Raw genomic sequence first — 14,830 nt, forward strand, 5'->3', positions numbered from 1 at the left:
GCGTGGGCAGAGGACTTCTGACGACGCGCGTGATTCAATGACGTTTAAGCCGGCGCGCGTGATGGTGCGTCGTGGGAGATGCGCGATTCTGATGGCATATTTTTTTCCCCCGCAAGAATGCGATTCGGTTTTGAGACGCGTTGCGAGAGTGTCGGTGGTGACGGGCACGGGTTTCGAGACGTTAGACGTTCAGACTAGTGTAATGATCTCACGATGGTAACTCTTCAGAGTCAAAAGGACTTTAAGTAGTGTTACGTTGTAACATTACCCTAACCCCTACCCACTAGGCCACAATTAAAAAAATCTTTGTTTGCCCGCACCCGACCCGGGCTGAAAAGTTTTGGGTAGGTAGGTCGGCCTTTTTTTTTTGAGGGCGGGGGTCTTTTTACAAATTCAGCGTGGTGTCTACATGCTCGGGTGTGCTTATGTGGCGATACCTTTTATGTTGAATGTTTCTTTTGCTTGGTACATATAATGTATTGCTTACAGATTTATATAATGTACAGTGATACAATTTATTAAAAAAAAGAATTATTATTAATATTAATATTTATATTATTAAAGAAAATTTATTATGGCCATACCCCCTAACCCTTAACAATTTTGTGCGTATTATGGGTCGAGCAGTGCGAGGTGCGGGGCCTGTCCAAACGTCTATCGACATGCATTTAATATAACGGGTAGGAGTGCAGTCAGCGTGTGATTAGGATAGATAGTTCAGGATGAGAGTGACCGGATCGGGCGATCTCGGATAGAAGTTCGAAAACCCAGCCAGTCCTGGTATAGCCTATAGTAAAAATCATTTGATTGATTAGTCGGTCCTGCTTAAAAATCTCTGTCCCAAGGTCTGAGTCCTGGTGGAGGGGATGCGACTGCTATTTCCGGCACTTTTTAAACTTTTAATGGTAAACCTCAAAAAAAAAATGGTATTGAATAGTAAAACCTTGAAACGTTAAATAGTTTAAGATGTGTGATGGTGTTGGGTGGTTACGTGATGGGTTTTTCGTGGCTTTCTGTTGCAGGAGTTCATTAAGCTGTTGATGCCACCCCTCATCACCAAGTGGAATGTTCTCAAGGATGAGGACAAAGATCTCTTCCCGCTGCTCGAGGTGAGGCTCGGTCACATAGTTAGTGTTTGTCGGTAGACAATACTTCCGTTTGTGTGATTAATCAAGCAGTGTTCACAGAATGAAACCTTCAGTTTCTATGAGTGTATAGTTAAGCTGTGTTCACTGAACAAAACCTTCAGTTTCTATGAGTGTGTTTGAGCAGTTTTGCGGGAATAAAATGTTAGTTCATATAGTGTAATCAAACCATGTTCGCTGAACAAACCCTTTATTTTCTATGAGTGTACTGGAGCAGTGTTCGAGAAGAAAACGTTAGTTGAAATAGTGTAATCAAGCAGTGTTCGATGAAAGAAATGTAGTTTGTATACATGTATGTTGCTGTTCGTATTTAGCTCATTGTACCTTCATCCTTGTATACCCATTGTGTGTTATTATTCAATCTCTATCAGCTGTGCTTTGTGCAATTTCGTACAGTTATTTTTATAATCTACACCGTACCACCTGATCATGTGTGCATTATCTGGAAACCCGTCTGTCTGTGTGTTTTCGTGCGATGCCGAGCCGTGATAATGTAAATTAGTAAAGTAAACTAGTACTCTACGTGAAATAATGAAGCAGGAGCTACTGGATTTTGTGTTAGCCTGGCAGTCATGTCTGGCAGTACACTGTATATGTATGTACAGTATATATATGTATATATATATATTGTATAGTATATACTTACTCGGTCTGTGACGTTGGAGGCTGGCGTGGTAATGGTGGAAACTTTATTTCCGTGTGTAGAAGTTGGTCGTTTGGTCGGTAGAATTTGTACGTTGACGACATCACTGCATGCTGTGTTTCAGTGTCTGTCGAGCGTGGCGACGGCGCTACAGTCCGGCTTCCTGCCCTACAGCGAACCCGTCTACAAACGCTGTCTGTCCCTCGTCGAACAGACCCTCAACCAGACCATCGTAAGTTACCTCCGACTGTTAGCTACTTCACGGCCGTCAGGCAGTGACCTTATGGGGTGACCACTTTTAGGCATTGACCTTTGGGAGTGACCACTGTTAGGCAGTGACCTTTGGGAGTGACCACTGTTAGGCAGTGACCTTGGAGAGTGACCGCTGTTAAGTAGTAACCTTTTGGAGTGACCACTGTTAGGCAGTGACCTTGGAAAGTGACCACTCTTAGGCAGTGACCTTTGGGAGTGACCACTGTTAGGCAGTGACCTTGGAAAGTGACCACTTTTAGGCAGTGACATTAGACAGTAACCACCGTTAAGCAGTGACATCCGTACATTCAGTGACCTTAAGTATTGACTGCTGTTAGACAGTTAGCACAATTAAGAAGTAATGCCCGTTACACAGTCACCACCCTCAGGCAGTGACCTTCTTGCAAGCAGTGACCTTTACATGGGGCAGCGACCTTCATGCTAGCAGCGACCATTACGCGAGAGCGTCGCAGCTGTAGTGTAGAACAATGTGTAGTGTGGAGTCCATGTGTTGCGTGCAGCCATTCGCTGCTGGGACCTCGCGAAAATCGTAAGCCCGTTTCACGTTTTTTTTGCCATTGATCTGGGGCGCGCTGCTGGTTTTTCTTGTCGGTTAGTATAGGGGAGGGACTGTTTCATAGCAGTTTTCACGTTCGCTTGAAAAGTGGCAATTACGTTTCATCGCTCCGGTGGTATTAGTCGGGTCACGTGTTTCGGATCGTTAAATTGGGATTTTAGAGCGGCCGGGTGGCGGGAGTGATTGCTGCATAGGTTACACGGCTTCCTCCCTGGAGCGGCGTGGGCGTGCGATGGGGATGAGTGTCGTTGCCATGGAAACACGGAATTCCTGTCCCAGAATTGTTTGCCGTTTTATATATGGCACACGCATAGACCGATGTGGTGTGATATATTGCGTATTTGAATTGATGGTTGGGGTTGGAATGAGAGAAGTGTAATAAGCCGTTATCTCGATGAGTCATTAAACTTCGCATTGATTCTGGGTGGTGTTGTGCCGTCGTCGTCAACTGGTAAAAATTGTGTTAAAGTGACGTCGGTTTGGAATGATGACATTATTTCTGTCTTCATAGAAGATTTTGCTTCATGCAAGATACAGATTGTATTCGTACTGTCTGACCAAACTCAGATGTTAACACGTTTGGCTCATGCATCTCATTAAATATCTCTGCTATTGATTTTTGTAGACGCTAATTAACCCGTTTTTTTTGCGGCCAATGTCAGTATAATTTTATCAGTAATAATTGGCTGACGGAGGTGCTTAGAATCAGTAAATTAATGCATTTTGTGGCATATGCTTAACGTAAAATAATGAATTTGTGAGATAAATCCAAAAGATTTACCAGAACGACAGTTTCGACAGTTAAAATGAAATTATTTTACGTGATAAATCTCAAAATTGATCATGGTTAAGTTTCATTGCTGCTGAAATGAAATGCATGTCAGTCATCTGTCCTTATGTACCATTATGTAGATAGAAGAGGGAATGCATGAAATTGTGTCTGTCAATATGTATAATGCGAATAGTTAAATAATACTTACAGCTGTGTTAGCTGTCACCTCTATAGAACGGATACTGGTCTATAAAGAACGCTTAGTGTTGCCCTTGAGTAGTAGTTATAGAACCACCTCTATAGAAAGACAGGTGTCCATAAGGAAATGTTGATGTACGTGACAGAGCAATGGCTATGTATGTGACAGAGCAGTGACTATGTACCTGACAGTTCTGTGTCCATGTACGTGACAGAGCAATGTCTATACATGTACATGACAGTTCTGTGTCTATGTACGTGACAGTTCTATGTCTATGTACGTGACAGTTCTATGTCCATGTACGTGACAGAGCAATGTCTATGTATGTGACAGTTCTATGTCTATGTACGTGACAGAGCAATGTCTATGTACCTGACAGTTCTGTGTCCATGTACGTGACAGAGCAATGTCTATGTACATGACAGTTCTATGTCTATGTACGTGACAGTTCTATGTCTATGTACATGACAGAGCAATGTCTATGTACGTGACAGAGCAATGCTAGTATGTGCGTATCTATGTCCTATGTAGTGACCAGAAGCAATGTTATGTTGCTGACGAGTTTATGTACATGTACGTGACAGTTTTGTTATGTAGTGACAGTTCTGTATCCATGTCACGTGACAGTTTGTGTTATGTATGTGAACAGTTCTATGTATGATAGATGACAGAGGCATGTCTATGTATGGACAGGTTTATGTCATGTAGCGTGACAGTTCTGTCTATGTACCTGAAGTTCTGTTACGTACGTGACAGTTCTATGTCTATGTACTGAACAGTTTGTGTCACGTAGGACAGTCTATTCTTATGTACGTTGAAAGTTCTATTCTGTACATGAAAGTTCTATGTCTAGTAGTGACGAGCATGTCTATGTACAGAACGTTCTATGGTCTATGTAGTCAGAAGCAATGTCTATGTACGGAGCAGAGAATGTTAAATGATACTAAGAGCAATGTTATGTAGTGACAGAGTAATGTATGTAAGGAATTTCTATGGTGCATGTACCGTGACAGTTCTATGTCGATGTATATGACAGAGCAATGTTAATTAACTGACAGTTCTAGTCCTGTACAGTGACAGTTCTTAATGTAGATGTATATGAAGGAGCCTGTCTTATGTACCGTGAAAGTTTATGTAAGTACTGACAGTTCTATGCTGATGTATATGACGGAGCAGTGTCTATGTACGTGACAGAGCAATGTCTATGTACGTGACAGAGCAATGTCTATGTACGTGACAGAGCAATGTCTATGTACCTGACAGTTCTATGTCCACGTACGTGACAGTTTTTAATGTCCACGTACGTGACAGTTCTATGTCGATGTATATGACGGAGCAGTGTCACTGTATGTGACGGAGCAATGAGCATCGATGTAACAGAGCAATGTCAACAACCTACGTGACATGTGAGCGTGTTTGCGATCGCAGGCGAACACGAACCATCCGGATCAGTTTGATCCGCCTGACAAGGACTTCATGATCGTCGCTCTGGACCTGCTGAGTGGTCTAGCCGAGGGACTGGAGGCGCACATAGAGAACCTGGTGCGCAACAGCAACATACTGCCGCTGCTCTACCAGTGCATGCAGGTAGGTCATCGTTAGAGGCTGAGGCGCTCCCTTCAGCTCCACCTCAGCATCTGTCGTGCTTTCCCTGAACGAAATGGGAGAGAGTCGAGATGAATTCGTCGCGTGCGTGATGCAGTCGTGCGTGTCGTGATTCGCGAAAAACTCTCTTTGTGGTAACCTTTTGTAAACGTTCGGGTATTCGGGATGCTCAGGGTATTCTGGGTGGAATGTCTGTAATTTCAAAGTTTTGAGAACAATTCGAAAAATTCCAAGAATTGCTCAAGAGTCAACAGTCATTTGAATGAGAACTAGCAACAACACTAGACTATTGCGACAATCTATTTGCACGTCATCGAGTTAGACCGAGAAGGCAGTGATGGTGCGACAGTGTCTATGCACGCTGCTGAGTTAGAACGAGAGGGCGGTGATAGCATGTCGACGTGAGTGGAAGTAACGATACATGAATCTTGTTGCTCTGCCAGGACCCGATGCCAGAGGTGCGACAGAGCTCGTTTGCGTTGCTAGGAGACCTAACGAAGGCGACGTTTCAGCACGTTCGACCCTTCATCGGTACGTGCGCCAACGACGACTAGGGAGGCCGTGGTGGCAGAGGGAGCCACCGTGCAATAGTGGCGAGCACGGGTGACTGTGATGTCTGGAATAGAGGAATAGTGTGCTTTCGATTCGTAGATGCAGACGTTTTTGTAATCGTTTCTACTGTTAAGGATGACATTTATATTATTTTTTTGTTTATATTTATATGATAAAAAATATTGTGACCAGTTCTATGGGCACACATTCTTTTCACTATTCTGTGCAGATTCAAATAATATATTGTCGATAAAAGAAGCTTGAAGATATAAGGTTAGCTGTGAACTATAGTAGATATTTTTATTAATCTTTGCAAGTAAATATCAACAGCATGGTTTGAGACATGCAGTGGCACATTTTATATTTTTTGCAGGCGAATTCATGCCAATTCTAGGCCAAAATCTCAACCCAGAGTTCATATCAGTGTGCAATAACGCAACCTGGGCCATCGGAGAGATTTCGATAAAAATGGGTAAGTGCTGAAGCCAGTGTTGACCAGTAGTATGTAGCAGCTAGTTAATTGAACGTGCAGCTCGGATAACTGACACTTCAGACTGCTGGAAGCTGTGGGTGGGTGCGGACAGTGTTTTTATTGGCAATTCTATATTCTCTAATGTTTTGGCTGTTTGGGGAATAGATTGTGTTTCTACAGTGTCTTCGGTTGGACGAACGTATGAGTGGATGACGAAACGATTTGTTTTCGTCCGTGAAAACCACTTCCAAACGCATCACTGCTGCCATAATACCTTCAATGAAAACACATCAAACGACATTATGTTACTGTTCATAGAAATTTCTCTCTTATTTTATTTCTACATTTGAAGAATAATATGTTTCATCTGTAAAGTAGCACTACTCAACGATAAAAGTTTTAAAAGTGACCGTTACTGGTACTCCGACTCTATCAGCTTTTGTATATTTGTGTGTGCATTCATGTGCGTGCATTCATGTGCGTGCGTGCGCGTGTGTTTGGATGATTTTATTTGGGCTCATATTGTCTGCATGTGCGTCACGGTCTCGCTCGATTGTTACCGCTGCACAATGCGAGTGTGGTCATGTGATCAGAACGGGCGTCGCCCTGCACGTTATTGTTTGTGTCTATACGGGATTGGTTTGCTCGACTTAAGACGACGCAATTCTATATTGAAAAGGTTTGCTGGAGGAGCGAGAGGGAAATTCAGTAGAAAAGCAAGAGGTTGGAGGAACGAGACCAGGTCAGTAATAGCAGACGCAAAGGTGGGCGCATCGCAGCGCGTGCGCGCGGTTGACGATGATTGCAGATAAAAAATAAGTCGTTCACACCGCCTTTCCGTATCCACCTTATCTCGCTCTCCTCCAAATTTTATGCGATCCTCTTTCTCTCTCTCTTTATACGTGTAACACATGTAGCGATGTTTCCCTCCACTGATTACTGCTCTCTTCCATCTCGTATGCAATGTAGAATTGCGTCAGCGCAACGTACGTATTGGGTTTATCGTAGTGCTTGGTAGATCCACGCTCCCACAGAAGTATATATAAACACATAGATCACTGACTACAGGAACAAGGCCTTAATTTGTTGACCTGCTGTGAGTTGTCGTGTGTATGCAGATCTTACTGATCACATGATCACTCAAAATAGATGCATTGAGCAAAGTGAATAAATTGTCACAGCTATTTGCTCCCTGTAATAGATGGTAAAGTTGCGTCTGAAAAATATGGCTTATATATATTTATATATATATATGTGTTTATTGTAAAGTTAGTTAGTAGTGGTTTATGAAAAACTCACATGAACTATAGTTCATGTGTGCATGTGCATGCACTTGCATTACATATATTATGTGTGAAAGAAAGTATTGCTAGGGTTAAGCAATTGACAAGATGGCTATTACAAGTAGAGTGATATCAGAGTTTTATGAAACCAGTTAATGATAGTTGTGTAGAATTCAATATCGGTTAGAATTATTAAACTATCTGATGATATTAGTGTTGTCCCGTGAAACGAGTGCATCTGGTTAATCTGGTCTGGAATGATGACGTTATTTCTGTCTTCATAGAAGTTTCGCTTCGTGCAAGATACAGATTGTATTCGTACTGTCTGACCAGATCTTCACTGTTATATCATTGCTGTCTTCTCTAAGCCACTACTCACTGTGTGTGGAAAGCGTCATTGGTTAAAGGGGTAGCACATCGGTTGAAATAAGGAGTGAAAAGGCAAACGTATCAATATATCTCGGGGAATGGCACAATTGTGTTCCACCACTGGCCACAATAAATGGAATCTGATAGTATATGTGCAATATAGCACTACTACAATTACTATTTCAATATAGCTCCAATTACACACAAAACCTATTTCAACTACTGTATCAGAGATTCCATTATATAATAATGTTATATTTACATACTATAATACTGTATAAATATGTATGTACTAACTACATACATAGCTAACTTTAGTAACTACCAATATATATATCTATGTGTCATATAAATATCTAAATACATTAACTGTAATACATGTAATATATAATTAATTGTATCGGAATATAAAATTATCTTACAAATTCGGTAAATCTTAAACGTACGACGTTCAACACAAATAAACGTATAAAACGAATGATAAATAAAAAAAAGTAAACGCTTAAAAAACCCGCGGAATGACGTTTTATTTTCTGCGTGTCGTTTTAGCGGGTCCGGAGATGAAGCCCTTTGTTCCGCTCGTGCTCACGCAGCTCGTGCAAATCATCAATCGCGCGAACACGCCGAAAACTCTGCTGGAGAACACAGGTAGGTCCGCGCGCACGCGAGCGAGACAACGAGAACTGGAGAAACGGCGACCGCGCGCGCGTGAATTTGCACATCGTGTTTCGTTGGGCGAGAGACAACAGCAGGCTAGACGGAAGTCGCTCGCGCTTCGTGTGATTTCGGAGCGCGTCACCGTGGCAACCACCTGGTTCACCACCTGGTTCGTCCACCTGGTGAGAGTGATGATTCTCTCGGCCCAGCCCACTGTGTTGATTACATACACGCTCGCTCTCTCTCTCTCACTCTCACTCTCCCTTTTCTCATTCTCTTTTTCTGTCGCTCACTAATATATTTGGCTAGCTTGCTGTTGTCTCAGCTTTTAACATACAAACTGCTTTTGGCTCAGTTTGATCTTTAGAGATGATATCATTTGATTACTCGATTATTTTGCACTACGTACTAACAACAGCAGCAGCATTGTGTTAATTTCTATCGCGACCTTGGTGACAGCTCTGTTGTATTGGAATGAACTGTACCAGCTGCTGTTGCTGCTGCTGTTGCTGCCATCTTGTGGCTGCTTGAGTGGTTTCTATGCAGAGATAGATTGTTTAGGTTATCGAGACTTGCCAGCCTGAAAACCCTTAAATGCATGATGACGTGTCTAGAAAAATTGTAGTAAAAAATCACGGGTATTTGGTAGGTTCTCCCTAATGTTGTTCTATATGCTTCCTACAAGTTCACACACACGTGTAGTCTTACCCCCGCCCCTTCTCCCCCCCTTTCTCTCTATGTTTCTCTGTCTCTTTTACTCTCGCACTTGCTCTCTCTTCCCAGCTAGCTGTTTTGTTATTTGTTGCATCTCCCCTTCTCACGTTTGGTCTTTGTCAACACTTCTCTGTCTCTCTTTGTCTCCCCTTCTCTCATTTTCTCTCTCGTTCACTGTTTGTCTCACTTCAACCTCTTTCCTGGTCACGAACACAGACACGTGTCCTGGATTTTCAAGCTGGTATAGTTTGTGTGTTTGTGTTTCATTTGTATTGTTATCGTGACAGTATCTCCCAGTTGTTTCAACGAGGCTAATGTGTGTAGTAGGCTCTATGTCTACCCTACCAGGGGGGCATCTTTCAGTTAACAGGCGGGGTGATTTTTTATCATTCGTATGATTTTATTGGATCGCACTGATTTCTGTATAGTTTTGACCAACTTTGCTAGTTTTGTTTGAGCGATTCACGCCGGGTAAATGTAAAACCAAAGTGAGCGCTGTTATTTCGTAGCCGCAGAAACAGCCGGTGTCGCTCGTGTTTCAATATCGTCGTTTCGTAGCGATCGGCAGGGCAAGGGGGACGGGGGATTTTGATTGCACTGTATTGTGGTGTCTGTTTGTTGTCGTGTATGCGCAGTCGGGTGGTTTTATTTGAACGGCGCGTGCCGCCAATGCACGACGTGGCACTAATCTTCAGATTTATGATTCGTTTTTTTTTGGTTTTCAGGGTTGTTTCATAGTCAATTGTTTGTACATTTTCAGTTAATCATGTTGGTACTTGCAGATTGAGTCAGCATTATCGCAGGGGGCCACTCTAACGTCTAATTTCGAAATCTCGATTCAACGTCCGTAACGATCGAGAGAGATTCTCAAGAGAGATTCGGTGTAGCGCTCGTGCAGGGTTTTCTTATTCGCCCCAAAACCACCCCACCCCGTTTTTGTAATCGGATAATAAAGCTCCCTTGTTTTTCGATGTGTGTAAAGTGACATGCTCTTGCTTTCGATCCACACAGTTTGTTTAAAAAAAACCTGGGGAGATGAGGAGATGAGAAAATTGCAATATAACCACATTCAGGCCACTTGTTTTGTACAGTGATGAATTGTATTTTATTTGCTTGTATTGTTTCGTTTATGAGTTGTCTCTCTCTTTGTTTTTCTCCTCTTATTTGCCCCGTCTGCTCGTTACCGTGGTGATTGTAGCCATAACAATCGGTCGCCTTGGTTACGTGTGCCCTCAGGACGTCGCTCCCATGTTACAGCAGTTTATACGGCAGTGGTGTGTAAACGTTTTTTATTTTTCTTCTTGCTTTTCTTTAAAACTGCAGTTTTATTATAGAAAACCCGTGTCTTCCTAATTTTGTCCGGTTTAACTTTGTACGGGGAAAACAATGCGGTTCGATTAGGAGTTGTGTGCACCATAAAATTTCATCCTGGGTAAAAGGCAAGTTTCAATTGAGTAATTAATTAATTGCTTGAATGCATGTTAGGCCCGGCAACATAGCCGGGTATGTTGTCGCGAACGTTCAATGAGAATGAAACTGCAGTTTTGAGATAAGTTTTCATTTTACTGTAGAGTATAGTACAGCACTCAGTTTAATGTAATGCTACCAATGCTTAGTCTATATCTGGTTACGATCATTGCACCTATATATGCGCTCTTGGGTGCGTGTGCGATTATAGCTCAGAATTTCATCTTTTATGTCGAATCTTTATCGTTACGCTATTTTCATCGTAATATTTTGAAGTTAAGAAAGTTCATTTGTAATTACGAGCTATGTAGAGAAACTATTCTGTGTTACAGATTTTACTTTGCTACTTGTTTCTTAAAAAAAAATCGTCATTAATCAGAGAATGTAAATAATTTTAACGTAATAACGTGGCATGTTGTGTATTTTTTAAAGGTGACCTTGCTCAGCCGCTTGCCATTGTGACGTCACAATGTCTGTTAAAGTTGTTAGAGTAAGCAGATGCATATAATAAGCTGCTATTGTTGTCGCGCACTTAAATATCCAGCGAGCATTAAACAAATGAATGTTCTTGCATCTGGTCACACTTTGGGAAAAATAATTCGGTGTTATCTCCTTTTGTAGAGTATAAAATGTATAAAGCTAGAAAAACTATAAATATATAATCAGGAGTAGGTAATATTCTATTATATACTCTTGAGACAATAGAATATATCATATAAAAAAAGAAAAAGAAATTTTAAAACCCAAAAAACGGGAAAAAAGTAGAAATGAGAAATGGTGCGCGACGGCCATCTTTGGTCGAAGATTTGTGGCTGGGCAAAGTCGCTCGATCTCTTCCGATCGTTATGTGTCTCTGCATGTCTCGTCGCGTTCTCGCTCTCCGACTCCCGCGCCGCCGCGACCTAACCGCGACCCCCTGCTGACCTTGACCTTGGCAGGTGCACGTCGCTGCGCAACATCCGCGACAACGAGGAGAAGGACTCAGCGTTCCGTGGCGTCTGCGTGATGATCGGCGTCAACCCGGCCGGCGTCGTGCAGGACTTCATCTTCTTCTGCGACGCCGTCGCGTCGTGGGTCAGCCCCAAGGAGGACCTCAAGGAAATGTTCTATAAGGTAGCGGGGGTGGTGGAGGGAGGGAGGGACTTGCGTGCGTGCGTGCGTGCGTGCGTGCGTGCGTGCATGCATGGCTGCATGTCTGTGAGTGGTGTGTGTGTGGGTCAGCCCTAATGATGATTTCAACTACATGTTCTTTGAGGTTAGCCAGACATAGATGCATCCCAGCGTGAGGTATTGAACGTTCATTGTTGTTTGGCTTTCATTGATATAATAAGTTCATCGTAACAATATTCATAATATTATTAATGATAAGAATAATAATAATATAACATTGGCTCCGCTTTGTTATTCTCATTAATAATATTAATAATGCAACTGACAAGGTAGTTGTCTGTGCATAAACTCCCTCTGTCGATGCGCTGAGAAAGGCCAATTGTTTCCTGCGACCTGAACCTGACCCCCATGTGACCTCCGTTGTAGATCCTGCACGGGTTCAAGAACCAGGTCGGCGATGAGAACTGGCAGCGATTCGCCGAGCAGTTCCCTGCTCCGCTGAGAGAGCGTCTCACTCAGCACTACGGTGTGTGAGGGGGCGGGCGGCAAGCAAACACGGTGAGTTCACGCGTGCGCGCGCGCGCCGTACGTATGGCACGAAGGGGGCGGATCCACGAGTTCTGAAGCACGCAGGGGAGGGGGGGGTGTATCTCGAATTAAACATTTCTTTTCGAGAGAATGCGGTTTCCGTTCGATCCGCACTGTATATTATCTGTTTTTCGGACAGTTCGTCGTTCTATTGTAACTGAGAAAAATATTGTTGCCACGTTTGAGAAAACACATCGAGCCTACAGTCGTGAACGTGAAGGTGGCACTGAAGTCCTGGATACTCTCTCTCGATCCGCTCCTAGTGTGCGGATGGCGTGGTCATGGTACGGAAGGCGGCCTCAATAGCGTAGCTGCGTTTTTTCTCGTCGCCACGATCTCGCTCGCTTCTTTTTTGTAGCGGCCGACGTGCAAGTTTCCGTTTCCGTTTTTTTTTTGCATCTAGGTCCAATCACCGTGACGACGCCGTGCGGCGCGGCGTCGCCGGGGAAACCGGGAGAGGTCGTCGGACGACGGAGCTACGAGGGAAGGGAGGGGGAGGGGAGGGGAGTGAGCGTTTCTTTTTCCGAGTCACACGACGGGTAGTACAGCCGTCTTACGCGAGGGATGGGTGCGCGCCCTGCCGACGTCGCCAGCGCAGGGTAGTGGACGTGGTAGTTGTCAGTGAGGTAGAGACGGTGAAAGAACCTGTTAGTCAGAGAGCGAGAGAGAGAAAGAGAGAGAGGACCTTCTGTTAGTAAGAGAATGAGAGAGGGAGCGGTAATGGTAGAGGGACCATCTGTTAGTAAGAGAATGAGAGAGAGATAGAGAGTGAGAGAGAGGCGCTAACGGTATATGGACCTTCTGTTAGTAAGAGAGAGAGAGAGAGAGGGGCAGTCACGGTAAATATACCTTCTATTAGTAAGGCAGAGAGAGGTGGTCATGGTAAATGGTCCTTCCGTTTATTATGCCATTGATATTATTCTCACTCGGGGTGTTATTTACCGTGTGCAGTCACCTCTGTAGTAATGTTTCGAATCGTTTGGCCATTCTGCCGTGGTTGCATTGGGAGGTCATGCGTCGCTGGGGCAAGGTCCATAGCCACTTCCTGCGTTCGGTTTGGTCGGCACGGCAGCGCGAAACTTTTCGGGAACATAGTTAAGTTTGAATTCTCACAATGAAACGGATCAAAGTAGTTGACGTATTTACCTAGATTTAATCCGACCATTCTGATTGGTTGTTTAGTTAAGTTACGGTTAACGCGCGCGTCTGGACGGGCCGGCTGGAACCAACGTGACAGCAGAGTTTACAAGAGTTGAAATCATCCGGTGCAGTTGAAATTCATTCGAAAGAGAAGGGAGAGAGGGGAGAGAGAGAGAGAGAGAGAGAGAGAGAGAGACAGACAGTTACATAGAAACGCCTGTCACAATGCGAATGTTTTGACGAGGCAAAGGTTTTTGCGAGACGGTGCTCCCTACTCTCTTCTGCTGGACTCTCGCGATCTCGGTGCGGATTCCCTGGGATGGAGAGTGCACCGTGGGCCGTTCAGCCGGCCGCAGCGCAAGCGTTACTGGGGAAAAAACTTAGTTAAGTTGCACCTAGATTTGGAAATATGTGTATTAAGTCTAAAAAGCATGCTGCGTGGGAGCTGTGCCAGTCATTTTGCTGCGTGGTCCACCCTCCGACCGCATTACGAGGTCCACAACGTCGTCTCCTTTTCTTTTGCGATCTATGGCCACAGTTTGCCAAAAAAACGTGCATTCATGAATGTGGTGGTGGGGGGGGGGGTGATCCGTTTATGACCCGATATTGTTTGTTTACGAAAGGTTATCTTCACCGAGATACAAATTGATCTACAATCTCCTTTCGAGAGATGCGTGTACGATCGGCTGTCGAAATTCCGCTTAGGGTGCGACTTTGGAATCGCGCGTCGACGCGAACACTGCGCGGTGGTGACCCTGCTTTGAAATGACTGGCACTGTTTCCACTTTAGTTAAGTGAAGGATCCCGGTGGCCGCCTTCCAGCTGGCGTGTGAGCGTAGACGCGTGTTGTCTGCTGGTCGCTGTTGCCGTCATTGTCGGCGGTGAATCGATGCAAGTGTCGGATTGAGCTGAGCCAGCTTGTCGTTGCTTGTCAACGTGAAGTTATCAGCAGCATCACCAAATGTAGCAACAGCAGCAACAACAACAGCAGCAGCAGCAGCAGCAACAACAACAGCAGCAGCAGCACTAACAGTAGCAGCAGCAGTGACAACAACAACAGCAGCAGCAGCACTAACAGTAGCAGCAGCAGTGACAACAGCAGCAGCACTAACAGTTGCAGTTGCAGTTACTTAAGTTGCAGTTGCAACTTACAGTAGCAGAAGTAGCAGCAGCAACAGCAGCAGCAGCAGCAGCAGTAGCAACAGCAGCAGCAGCAGCAGCAGCAGCAGCAACAGCAGCAACAACAGCAGCAGCAACAACAGCAACAGCAGCAGTAGCAGCGCAC

At 44.2% G+C, this 14,830-nt stretch overlaps 1 protein-coding gene across 1 annotated transcript; it reads left to right on the forward strand.

Annotated features, from left to right (window-relative positions):
• Positions 1-944: 944 nt before the first annotated feature.
• LOC106805033 (transportin-1-like) lies at positions 945-14,571 on the forward strand. Its single transcript, XM_014806500.1, has 10 exons — positions 945-1,109; positions 1,913-2,020; positions 5,017-5,175; positions 5,637-5,724; positions 6,119-6,217; positions 8,419-8,517; positions 10,439-10,514; positions 11,646-11,820; positions 12,244-12,375; positions 12,809-14,571. Exons 1-9 carry the CDS (start codon positions 1,041-1,043, stop codon positions 12,349-12,351), a joined length of 981 nt encoding a protein of 326 aa, XP_014661986.1. The 5' UTR covers positions 945-1,040; the 3' UTR covers positions 12,352-12,375; positions 12,809-14,571.
• Positions 14,572-14,830: the final 259 nt, after the last annotated feature.

Source organism: Priapulus caudatus, unplaced genomic scaffold (assembly GCF_000485595.1).
Source record: "Priapulus caudatus unplaced genomic scaffold, Priapulus_caudatus-5.0.1 Scaffold97, whole genome shotgun sequence".
Classification (NCBI taxonomy): domain Eukaryota; kingdom Metazoa; phylum Priapulida; class Priapulimorpha; order Priapulimorphida; family Priapulidae; genus Priapulus; species Priapulus caudatus.

What these genes read in the sequence shown, in the direction of transcription:
- LOC106805033 (XM_014806500.1), top strand. Translation starts at nt 1,041, where the DNA reads ATGCCACCCCTCATCACCAAGTGGAATGTTCTCAAGGATGAGGACAAA. An exon ending in ATCTCTTCCCGCTGCTCGAG is followed by an intron (nt 1,110 to 1,912) that starts GTGAGGCTCGGT and finishes GCTGTGTTTCAG; the next exon opens with TGTCTGTCGAGCGTGGCGAC. An exon ending in AACTCTGCTGGAGAACACAG is followed by an intron (nt 8,518 to 10,438) that starts GTAGGTCCGCGC and finishes TGGTGATTGTAG; the next exon opens with CCATAACAATCGGTCGCCTT.